At 34.7% G+C, this 13,311-nt stretch overlaps 1 protein-coding gene across 5 annotated transcripts in view; it reads right to left on the bottom strand.

Moving 5' to 3' along the window:
- Positions 1 to 629: 629 nt before the first annotated feature.
- Positions 630 to 13,311, bottom strand: part of LOC149576301 (3-hydroxyisobutyryl-CoA hydrolase-like protein 3, mitochondrial) — a 136,594-nt gene continuing 123,912 nt past the window's right edge. For all 5 annotated transcript variants that reach the window (XR_016361425.1, XM_089816760.1, XM_089816757.1 and 2 more), the window contains one exon: positions 630 to 1,032. Coding sequence is in view for 4 of the 5 variants with exons in the window: in XM_089816760.1 (XP_089672886.1) it covers positions 931 to 1,032 (102 nt within the window). In the remaining variant the exon portion in view is untranslated. The remainder of the gene's footprint in view (positions 1,033 to 13,311) is intronic.

Raw genomic sequence — 13,311 nt, forward strand, 5'->3', positions numbered from 1 at the left:
TCCTACCAAAACTAGATAAATGTCCTACGGTCCTACCACATTTCGCATGCAATAAGGATATGATGTCAATCATTTCAAGCCAATCACAAGATGCAGTGAGTTTTCGAGGTACTAGATAAGTTTACAATACAAAAAAAAAAATTAATATATTATTAAAAGAAAAATTTAAAAACATTAAGCTTTAAACATTTTCCAGCCATAGATGCCAGAATCCTTGATTTTGGATGAAATTGAGGTTTTTTATTCAATGTCAATGAGAACTATGTTGTTTAAATAGAGAAACTACGAGATTCTCAAATTTTGCCTACAACAAAGGACCTTATCTGCCAAATTTAGAGTATAGGAGACAATAAACAAACCAATTATCAGAACATGACAAATTTTAAATTGGCAAATTATTATATGAAGTATCATATAGGGTGCAAGTAAAAGAAAAAAATCTGTCACACTGAAAAAAACTGTACGTCAGAAGATGGAAAGTTGTAAATAATTACTATCCTATGCATAATCCATGATTATCAAACACTACTACATAGCAAAAATAAGTTTATCTAAGTTTTTCAGACCATGCAAATTGTGAACTGGTACATTACAAGCTGAAGCATTATTATAATGGACAAAACACAAAGTTAACTTTAAATCCATGATTGATAGCATTTGTTTCAGTCATTTAATACTTTGTGAGGATCCCAATGATATTAGCAATTTTAGTGTTCCCCTTGCATGTCGGATAGTTCCTCCACAGTAAGAAGAAATTGATCATACACTTTCAATATTATTTAAATAATAATATATTTAAAGCTGTACACCCTGGAAAGAACATTTAGATTTTATTTTTTCAAAGGACGTGACTTCCAACTTATAATATGAATATTGTCAGACCACAAACGCTCTAAGAGATTAGATGGCTGAAAAACTGATATTCTTGGTTCATACTTGAAATTCATCAGCCTCATTTTGCAAAGGCCTTAAAACAGAATCCACCTCACTTAAATCGACCTCTTCAACAGTTGGTGGATCCCATTTTGGATTCTGCAAAAACAATAAAAAGGTGAAGTACAGAAAAGTGGCATGACTAAAATTTAGAAACAAATTCTATCTTCACAAGCATGAAATTCACAAACCCTTCCTAGTGGCATAAGCAGTCCCATGCTAGTTTTTAAATAAGCATGAAGAATAATCTAAGCATATTTCCTGAAAATTGCAAAAGTTACTGTATACATTTCTTTCCCTCTTTTTTTGAGTTTTCCTCCAATTTTTACCATCAAAATTTTCTTTATAATGGCATTTGTGTTATTTATCTTCTATAGGTAAAATCTAATTTTATTTTCAAAACATCTCTACAACAATTTTTGAAATTATACAGCAAAAAAGAAAATTATTTAAAACAAGAGGAAAAATAAAGTCATGGCCCCACTAGATCCACAAAACCTCATTAAAAAATTGAGCACTTCTGCTAAATAAACTAAGCGAAGCAGCCACATGAAACCATGGCCTGAGAATTTACTGCTATTAATTTACATTTGCTAATCCTTTTAAACTGAAGTACCAAAACTTGGAATCGGATCAGAATCGGAAAGGCCTACTCAAATCGTGAATCGCCTACGAATCAACTACAAATCGACAAAATGAAAAAAAACCCTTGAAATTTAAAGATTTTAATGATTTAAAACTTATTTCATGAGCCCTTTCTTGAATATAACTTAAACACACTATAACATCATCAAATAGAAGTTAAAGCCTAACATACATAAACAATAAATCCATTACATAAGTAAAAGAAATTGGTGATTTTTTACCAACTTGACCATTTTTTAGGCTGATTTTTGCCGATTTTTGACAAAAATCACCAAGTTAGGCAATTCAGGTGATTTTTGCCTCAAAAATCAGCAATCCAGTTTAATGAGTCAGTAAAAATCGCCCATGCTTCCTTGGATCGCAAAATTTCCAAAATCGCTTGAATTACGGTGATTCTCATCACTATGCTTTAAACTGAATCTAATCTGAACTGCATGCTACTAGGGTCAGTGATTTATGTATTAAACTTTCCACTTAATTGCAAATACTACTCTAAAATCACGTAGGCTCAAACCCAAATGTATGTATTGAACTTGTTACTCCTTATATAGCCACTATGGCCTCATGCAAAGTTGAGTGAGTGGTTAAATTAGTTATTCGTTATGGTTTCACGTGAAAATGAAGTGTTGGTTACTCATTAATATTGGTCAATTGTTATGACGATATATGAACTGGAAATGGATGGATAATATGATTATATGCTATGGCAATTTGGACTTCGAAATATGATGACCAATATGTTGTTAATGTGATAAATTTTCAATTGCAGGAACGCGACAAATGGGGGAGGCATTGCCTGTAATATCTCCATTTTTGTCAGCATCAAAGGTTTCAGAGATTAGCCTATTATTATGATCCTTGTAGGCTAATTGTCGTGGATAGAGGATCTTCTGAGGCAGAGACTTAGCTATGGGAGGGTCTTGTTTCTTCGCAATTCAGTATGTTCTAGTTTGGTCTTCATTTGACTCAGATTGGACTTCATTTGGGCTTAGTTTCATGCACTTCCTATTTATGGCAAGTCAAGTGTTAATTGAGTGGGGTCGTTTCTATTTTTCGAAAGTGCATTTGGTAATATGGAGAAATAATAGGAGTGACTCTTGTTTCATACGACATATTTAAAAGATAAGTATTTTGGGACTTATTATCGTTTTGGTAGCCAAATTATTATTAAATCATTAAATGGCTTATTATAAAGTTATACTTTAAATTTATAATTTCATTTAAGTTGAAAGTTGAGTCATCATTGGAAGGGGCCATTTATTTAATTAATTATAAGCCTAAGCCAAGCATTAAATGTTATAAAGTGATGTAGTGTTGGAGAATCTTCATAAGCCAAGTTAAATTTTGGAAACAGAAGGCCATTTGGAGATTATAAATATGAGCTCATTGTGAAGGAAAAATCATCCGATTGAATATTATTTGTTTTTGTTGTCTTTGTGACATTTTTGAGTTTGTGGTTTTCCGTGCCCTTGCTGAAGTATAAGGATTTGAAGGCTGAAGATTTTCACCACTGCTGAGGTTAAGTGGTTGGGTTGACTTGTTTTTATTCTGATTATAGGTGTTCTCTCAGACTGTACAAACTGTGGCCGAGAGACGTTTTAGTGTCTGAAGAATTAATGTATAAAGATACCGATTGTGTTAACGGTTTAATTGGCATCGAATTTTGAAAATTGTTAGGTTCTTTCCTAACTGTGGCATCTGTGACTGGAGAGGTTTTCAACCTAGCAGGAGATACAATTTGTGGTCGATTGCAAGTTTGAGAATTGGAACTTCTCTACTAGGCGTCCGATTACCCTACTATTGGTTCAATGTTTCTTGGCTGAAGCATTTGGAATGCAAAATGTGTTTGAGAGCATTTGATTGGCATTGCAAGGTCTGCAACGTTGGCTCTGTAACTTCCTAGCCTGGACGCCAAGCTGTGGCGTTTTAGGTGTCGAATCTTTCTGTCATTCTTCCTGGGAAAGGCTTGTTTTGGATGCCATTGATCTCTGTTTGAGGCGTTTGAGGTTTCTGCTGTTTGGGCATTTATTGAGCTGTGGATTATTGAGAATGAGCATTACAAATCTATTGGCAAATTGTTTCTGCATTGGCGTCAAGTGTTGGGTGTATCACTGGAGTGGACTGTGGTGAATTTGGCACCCAGATTTGGAGTCTCTTTGGCGTTGCTGTGTGATTGCCTATAATAGGCAATATATAATTCCATCCTGCAATATATTTTCTGCCTGTAAGCAAAATACTAAGGCAACATAAAGGGTGGTGTTGGGGAATTAATGCTTCAGATGTACCTGTAGCAGCCCACATTGGGAAATTCTGTGTGATAAAGTGGGCAGCATCTAGGTCCCTGATCGGGCTGCTATTGAATTTTGGCATCAAATGAGACATTGTGCATAATGGACATCTATGATAACCAGGTTCCTTCTTGCAATTAATAAAATTATTGCAGTTCTATCAATTGTTTGGTATTCATTTATGCAAGAGCCTTCAATGTTTGATTAATCTAGTAATTGTGAGTAGCTCATTACATATCCCTAGTATTGTGCTAGAAAATTAGAATGCATATGCACAGTGATAGCTGAATTACTTGCCAATCGTTTGATGAAATGTCAAACCCATGAATTTCTGGAGGAAATTGTTGTTTGATTAGCCATAACCAAGCAGCGTAATTACATTGCCAGAGAAGGATTTGGCACAGGGGCACCACCTATCATTGGCCAAATAGGTATAAGTCCTAAACCACCATGGCTAAGGGTAAACGGCTAGGCAAACAAGAGTATACTTTGGATGACCATGAGCTAACCAGTTATCATAGGTCATTGACTTATAAAGGCAAAATTACTTATAAAAATTATCATAGGTCATTGATTAGCCATAACCAGGTAGGGTAATTACATTGCCAGAAAAGGATTTAGGCATAGGGGCACCACCTATCATTGGGCAAATAGGTATGAGTCCTAAACCACCATGGCTAAGGGTAAAAGGCTAGGCAAACAAGAGTATACTTTGGACGACCATGAGCTAACTAATTATCATAGGTCATTGACTTATAAAAGAAAAATTATCACACATAATTTGTTACCTTTATATTTTAAGAATCCTATGTTGTGTAAATTTTGTCTTAATATAATGACACCATGATACCTATATATATATATTCATACATGTACATACATATATACGCATATGTGTGTAAGTCAATTAAGATGTATACACCTATTTTGGATGTATTCATAAAATATATATGTTTAGGATTTACACATGTATACACGTATGTGAACATAGGCTTATGAGTATATGTAAGTACAACAATGTCCTTATATTAAAACATCATGTGGGTGAAGTTATTATTTTTCCACCTTGGTTGTGGTCTTAATAATATTTCATGAACGGCCACTTAGCTAATTGTCTCATCAAGCCTTATGTCACTACGATGACCAAGATTAATATTATTTGTGCCACATGTGCTGATGACTTCTTGTCCCATTTGTAACTCTCTCCGCCACCCTTTTCTTGCTCTTGCCATAACCGAGCATGTTGAAGAAGCAAATATATATGCAGTAAGTTCATTGCGAAAGGCACCCCTCGATACCATAGTAATTACCAAGCATTTAAACTATGAGTTGCCATCTTTTCCAACCACAATAGCTCTGTTATTGCATTTGTTTCTAGTCACGATAGCTTTGTTAATGCATCCAATTTTTGGTCACATTGGATTTGTGATTTGCATTGATCACAACCCTAGTCCCTAGTTACATTGTGCAAGAACCTTCGTTTATAGAAGTGTATTTATTGATTGGTGTCATCAGTCTCCACTATTGGGATTTCAAAGTCTACAAGTGCAAGGAACCTGATTGCATAGCCAAGAGGCGGTGATCATTACTAGGTTATGCATTTTTTCCTATGCTCCATGGAGTTTCCAAGACGAAGACGTTTTAGGGGACGAGGACAAGGACGTTTTTCCGGTAGGGGTACGAGTTGAAGCCAAAATTTAAGGGGCAGAACCTTAGGGGACGACGATTAAAAATATATGGGATTTTTTTATATATAGAGACAAGATTCAAATATGTATATCATAACATTGATAAACCATTCACCATAGACATTTTAGAAGATCAATATATGGAATATTATAAAATGGCAAATACTAAGTACTTCCATTGTAACAATATCACATACATATATAGCAAAAATCAAAATGCCTAAAGGCTCCAAGTATCATACTAAAATCAGAATGAAATAAAGAAAAGTCGACCTAAAATAGTTAGAAAATACTAAATGCAATCTTTCCTCACTAAACACAATCTTTCCTCATTGTTGCTATTGCTCTCATGTTATTTTTCTTCCTCTTAGCAAGTATGTCAAATCTAAAAATGATTAGAAGAGTTAGTGTTTTTATGAACCAAATATGGATTGATGACGACTAGGGGCCATGCGGACAACAAAAAATAGAAAAAAATTGATTTTTTCAGGGCGTTTTGCAATTAGCAGATTGACTGGAAAAAAGGGGACGACTAGCAATTTTGGGGACAAACAGGGGATGGCAAAACCGTCCCCGGTACTACTGGCCATCACTAAGTTTCCTACCCAAAAAAAATTGGTTGTTTCAAGGATGTTTCCAAATTTGCCAAAAAGGGGGCAACTCAGGTGAGGGCCAAAACCCGTCCCCGCGTCATTGTTTCGTACCATTTTTTCCCCGGTACGGGTATGACCCCGAAACCATAGGGGACATGTCCTTGTGGAACACTGATTTTTCCTAATGTTGTTCGATTTAAAAAAGGGGGGGGGGGGGGGTAAATTCTAAAATGGAAAAGGGGAATCTTTAAACTAAATTTGAAAGACGTATCTTTTGTTCCTCACGATGGCTGAACATTAGAATAAGTATTAAAGATCAAGTTACAATCCGAACAGTTGAATGTATTTATAAATATTGATTTTCTTATTCGAATACAGATATCATATCAGAATACTAAATTCATAGTAGAATATTGCTTTGATATCAAGATATTGAGTCCATATCAAAATATTGATATCATATTCGAATACTGATTTCATATCAGAATTGTGTTTCAAATATAATTCCATTCTAGCACACACTTGTACAGGGACCTTCCCCATATGTCCCTAAGATAAGGGGCAACACTCTCAAGGAGAACCAATAATTAAGTTGCAAGTAAGATGAATCTTTATGTAAAGTCATAAGCCTATATTGGGCAGATGTAAATAGCTGTGATAAAACAATGCTTAGATCTTCACCCCTAGAGATTCATCAACGATGACCAATAAGGTCAAGAAGAAGGGAGTGAATTGGTAACCATTAACAAGCAAGCTAACCCTACATGGCAAAGAGAATGAAATTGGTGAACAAGAAATGAATGTAATAAATCTACATCAACTGAGTCAGCTCATGATAGTCCATTGTATAGGTCTTGTTGTTGAATCAAGCAGTGGGTTGACACTCTAACACCGGGATGCTCAATGACTGGACAATGGTGTCCCAAGCCTAATCCCAGAGTAGGAAGGGCCATTCTCAGTATAGATTGTGTGGGGATACTTAAAGGTCTACGGTTGGGAGGTTAAGTGCTTGGCACTGCTTCTCCTCTCCAATAGGTGTCAAGATTTGCACAAGACATAGTTATGATTTGCATTTAAATATCTTCTAGTAACAGGTATTTTACTTTATGAATTTGCAATTTCAAGTTGAAGATATGTTAGATAGTTAATATCGTTAATCACTCATCTTCTTTTCATTTATTCAGTTATAGTCATTGGTTCTCTTCCATCTGAATATGCAGAGGAGTTGTAAAACTGTCTTCATGTGATTCTGAAAGGCACGCATCTTTATTAGTAGAAAATGTCTCTTTTACCATTAAGTAACGGTTGGTTACAGTGACAGTTATATTCATCGTATTTGTTGATTGAATACTTCTTCAATTGTTAGTTAATCCAATTATAACCATTAATCTCTTTCATATGAACATGTAAAATAGCTGTTATAACTGCCTTGACATGTTCAAGAATATGGGAAGTAACTATGTCAATGATAAGATAGTTGTTAGCTAAGGCTGGGAAAAATGGGATGTTGCAAAAACATTGTTTCACAACATACTCTTTAATGAACTCAAGCTGTATTGATGCAATCTAACATGCAAGAAAAATTAATGATATATAGTTTCCTCTGAAACAAAAACCTATATATAAATCTGAGGTTTTTTTTCTAACATCTTAATGGCTCATGTTCATATAAGGTACAACATCTTTATATGTACCAATAACCCAGCCTATTGGCAAAGTTGAGTGTACCCAAAGCATGGTTACATGAGCAAAACCCAGGGATACAATATTTGAACAATATATAAGGTAAAATCATAAATGGAAAGAAATAGCTTTGCAGGCTTGCGCACGCAAGGATTTCGAGCATGACATTGGAGTTTGCAAAGCCAAAAACCAAAAAAACAAATCCTTTTAATCACGCTGGTAATCTTTTGAATTTTTTAGAATTTCCTATACATGTTTACATTAATACCTACCTCAAGTTACCAATTTCAAAAAAAATGATTCATTCAGAAGGTAAGAAAATAATCAGAAATCTAGAATTTCTGTAAATGTTGATTAAATTTATCTCAGATTAGAACTATGAATATCTTTTATTTTCAGGATCTGATTATTACTAATCTCAGAATTCCACTTTGCAGGATTTAATCAGAATCTGATCTTTGACAAATGTGGATGCAAGTAACAGTTCAATATTAATAAATACTGAATATTAATTAGTAACTCTGAATTTGATATATGTAGTCACCAAACTCCAAAGGGTAGAGCACTAATTGATTTTGATGCTCTTCTTGGCCGATCGGTTTGAGTAGATGTTGTTAGAAATAATTCTTCAATTATATGTTGCCATTGATGTTACACAAATGTCAGTATTAAACGAGCAATAAAGAGTTTGTAGTATTAACCTTGCATTTGCATAATTTAGTATTGACCACGAAGTTGGGTAAAGAAGAACTTACAGTATTAACCGAGCGTTCAATCCTAGTATGGACCAAGTGACAGCAGAATTGACCAAGTGATTGGACATCAAGGAACTCACAGTATTAACCAAGCATTCAATCCTAGTATTGATCGAGTGACAGCAGAATGCATTTGCCTAATTATTAATTGATCGAGACCGACTATTTGGATGTTTATTGATTATTTGGAAGGGTATTCAAGCCGACTTGTCCAATCTTATCATATATAAGAAAGGCCAAGTTGCGAGGATAAAAAGAAACAAGTGGAATATGAATAAGATGGATATGTGAGTGAAGAAAAAGGCAGAGCAGGAAAGTGTGGAAGATAAGCTGCAAAGATCATTTGATCAGTAAGGATCCAGTGATCAAGCCAGAACATAGATCTAAATCTGCAAAGATAGTTGCTTCATAAATTAGGTGAAATTGCTGTTACCTTCTAACCATTGTAGTTGTAAAGAAATCTCTTAACAGTCATATTGCAAATCCTCTAACAAGATAACATTTCAAAATTGAAGTGTTTGAAGACCTCTAACCAGGCCACTCCTAAAAGGGTGATCTAAATTCTCTAACAAAGTCATACATACCACTCCTAAAAGGGTGATCTAAATTCTCTAACAAAGTCATACTTAACAGTATGTATTGTAAACTTTAACAAGGTTGCTCCTAATCGGGCTCACTTCAGAAGAGTGAAAAATATTCTAACTAGTTGCATGGAGGTTTTCCCAAATTGGGTTTTAACATTAAATCTTGTTGTCATTTGTATTCATGTTATTTGCTTATGCTTTATGTTTCTGCAACTAAGTTACTAAACACTAAAACAGTTTAATAATCATAAGATTGCTTTGTTAACTGAGTGACAATAATATTTTCGTGTTAACCGAATTGGACATGATTAGTGGAAAGTTTGAATTGACATCTAGGGGTAGGGAATTATTTTTCTGGTAACTAATTCACCCCTCCCCTCTCAGTTACACTCTACATTTCCAACAATTGGTATCAGAGTTATTGGTGCTTGCAAGAAAGGTTTCAAGGACCTAAGCTAAAGATCAAGATGTCATACAAAAGGGAGATTCCTAAGCTTAGTAGAGACAACTTTTCAGCATGGCATGAATTGATGAAGCTGCATCTATCAAGCATCAATGATATTGGTCTGTTCTACTTGGAAAATAGATATGTGCCACCACCTAAACCTATGACTATGGAGCAGATGAAAGAGACAAAGGATCACAATATAATGATGATTGATATAGCTTACTCTCTGAACTATTCTGAATTTGATGAGGTTAAAGATTGTCCTACTACATTTGATATGTGGGAAAAGTTGCAAAAAGTCTATGGAGGTGATAAAAATGTGCAAAGAGCCAAGACAGAAAGCTTGAGAGGAAAGTTTGATCGAATGAAAATGAAAGGAAGTGAGAAAATTGTTCAATACAGTGAAAGAATAAAAAAAAAGTGACTGCAATCAGAGCTATAGGAGGAGATATAACTGATGAGGCAGTGGTCAATAAGGTACTATGAACTCGTCTTCCTATTTATGCAATTAGAGTTTCAGCAATTCAAGAGATGAAATGAAATACAAAAAATGATAGAACCTTGGATGCAATTGTGGAAACATTAGTTGCTTTTGAGTTGGATAACTTTGATAACTATGCTCCTACTTCTAGCAACCTTGAATGTGCATTCAAGGCCAAACCAACTCTTGGCAGAAAAGGAGGAAACTCAAAAGGGAAACAAGTTGACAGTGATAAAGAAGATGATTCCGATGAAGACCTTGAAGTTATTGAAGCCCTACTTGCAAAAAGAGTATCAAAAGGGAAAGGAAAATTCAGAGGCAATATTTCATTGATTTGTTCCTCATGTGAAGAGGTTGGTCATATTGCTGCAAGGTGTCCAAAAAAAGAAGATAAAGATGAGAAAAAAAACAACAGATTCGAAGGCAAGAAAGACTTCAAAAGCTACAAGCACTACAAAGACAAAGGTAAGAAATCTTATTACATTGTTAAAGATTCTAATAGTGATGATAATGAAGTAGTTTCCATTGTTGTTAAGGATGAATCTGATAATGAGGAAAATGAAAAGATGGCACTTATTTCTCATGTTAGCAAAAATGATACATGGATCATAAATAGTGATTGTTCCCATCACATGACTGGTGACAAAACTACGTTTGAACATTTAGAACACTATGATGGTGGAAGTGTTAGATTTGGAAACAATGAACCATATTATGTAAAAGGAAAAGGAATCATAGCATTAACTGAAGGAATCAAATGTGAAAATGCCTACTGGGTTGAAGGATTACGGCACAATCTACTTAGTGTAGCACAACTGAACAATATTGGATACAAGGTAGAATTCATGAATCGCAAAACTAAAATTTTGGATGGAAAAGGAAACCTGGTTGGGATTGGCAAAGAGACAAAAGGTAATTTGTTTTACCTAGATCTCACTGAAAGTACATGTTTGTTAGCTCAGATAGAGGAATGCTAGCCATGGCATAAAAGAATGTGTCATGTTAACTTTGATAATCTAGTTACCATAAGAAAGAACAAAAGAGTAAGAGGTATACCTTATCGGAAGAAACCTCATGTGCAAACAATGTCAAATTGGAAAGATGAGTAAAAGAAGTTTCAAAAGTAAGTTGTACAATTCTGAAGAAGTTTTGGAACTAGTTCATACAGATCTTTGTGGGCCAATAGGTATAGAAAGCTACTGTGGAGACATATACTTCATTCTATTTGTCGATGATTATTCTAGGATGATGACTTTAATGTTTTTAAAAGATAAATCTGATGTTTTTCAAAAGTTCAAATGGTATTTGGCTAGAGTTGAGAAAGAAACAGAGAAGAACCTGAAAAGCCTAAGATTAGATAGAGGAGAAGAATTCATCTCAGATGAATTCAACAAGTTCTACAATGAAAGAGGAATCAAAAGACAAGTATCAACACCTAGAACTCGAGAGAAAAATGGTATAGCAGAAGGAAGGAACAAATCCATCATGGAATATGCAAGAACATTAATGACTAAGAGGAATATTGCACCAAAATACTGGAGAGAAGCAATCAGCCCAGCAGTCCATACACTTAACCGAGTTCAACTAAAAAAAGGTACAAATAAAACACCTTATGAATTATGGTATGGGTACAAGCCTAATGTTTGTTATCTTAAGAGTATTTGGAAGCAAATGCTATATCTTGAAAGATGTAAGGAAAGGAAAGCTAGATGCAAAAAGTGATGAAGGTATATTCCTAAGGTACTCCAATAAAAGTAAGACATACAAATGTTTGATTCTTGCTACTCACAAAGTCATAGAAAGTGCACATGTGAAGATTGATGAGTTTGCAGAAAGAAGTGAAGAACAGAGCAGCAAGGAGCCTGAAGACTATAAAGAGTTTGTTTACTATGAGAAGGAACTTGAGACTTTACCACAATCAGTTGTAGTCAATCAATAGTTGGCAGTACAACTCGAGTCACAGATAGTTCAACCCAAGTTGCAGCCACAGGCACTGCAACCCGAGTCACAGTTAGAGGAACCCGAGTTACAGCAAGATCAACCAAAAGAGACCAAGCAAAAGACAGAAGATCATGGAGATCCAAGTGAACCAAGTTCAGAATCAAGAAAGAAAGATCCAAGACTTACAAAATATGTCAGAAGACATCATGCACCTAAACAAATAATTGGAGGAGAGACAGAAGGCATACTGATAAGAAAAAAATTAAAAGGTACATGTTTGCTTAATGAATTTGAGCCTAGATCTATAAAAGATGCATTAGAAAATGAAGATTGGATAGAGGCAATGAATGAAGAATTGAGCAAATAGAAAAGAATAAAACTTGGTCTCTTGTACCTAGGCCTAAGGATAAGAATGTGATTGGTAATAAATAGATATTCAGAAATAAGTTGAATGAGCAAGAAGACGTAACAAAGAACAAGGCAAGGCTAGTATGCTCAAGAAGAAAGTATTGACTATGGGGTAACATTTGCCCCTATTGCAAGACTTGAAGGACTCAAAATACTTCTAGCATAAGCAATGCAAAAGGGATTCAAAGCATATTAGATGGATGTTAAATCAGCTTTCATATATGGAGTCTTGAAAGAAGAAGTCTACATTGAACAGCCTAAAGGTGTCATTGATCAAGCAAAAGAGACATGGTATGTAAACTTCACAAAGATTTATATAGATTGAAGCAAGCTCCCAGACCATGGTATAAAAGACTAAATGAATATTTGGTAAGAATTGGTTTTGAAAACACAAATGATAATAGTAATTTGTATTTAAAGGTAGGATCACAAGACAAGATCTTGATTGCAGAAATATTTGTAGATGATATCATATTTGGAGGACATGAGATGTTATGCAAGTCATTTTCTGAAGAAATGAGGAAAGAATTTGAAATGTCTAAGTATGGAGGGATTAAATTCTTTGTGGGTCTACTAGTTTATTAGATGAAGGATGGCATATATATCACTCAATTAAAGTACATCAAGGAAATGTCGAAAGTATTTGGAATGGAAGATTCTAAACCAGTTGGAACACCTATGTCTACTAGACATAAACTTTCAAAGAATGATGATTCAAAGGAGGTAAATTAGACTACTTATAGATCAATGATTGGGAAACTTCATTATGTGGTACACACCAGACTTGATATTGCATTGGCAGTTGGCATAGTTGCAAGGTTTTCTGCTAATCCAAAAGAAAATCACATGATGGCAGTAAAAAGA

The sequence above is a fragment of the Cupressus sempervirens genome, chromosome 1, assembly GCF_028749045.1.
Source record: "Cupressus sempervirens isolate cs-2001-9-10 chromosome 1, ASM2874904v1, whole genome shotgun sequence".
In the NCBI taxonomy this organism is placed as follows: domain Eukaryota; kingdom Viridiplantae; phylum Streptophyta; class Pinopsida; order Cupressales; family Cupressaceae; genus Cupressus; species Cupressus sempervirens.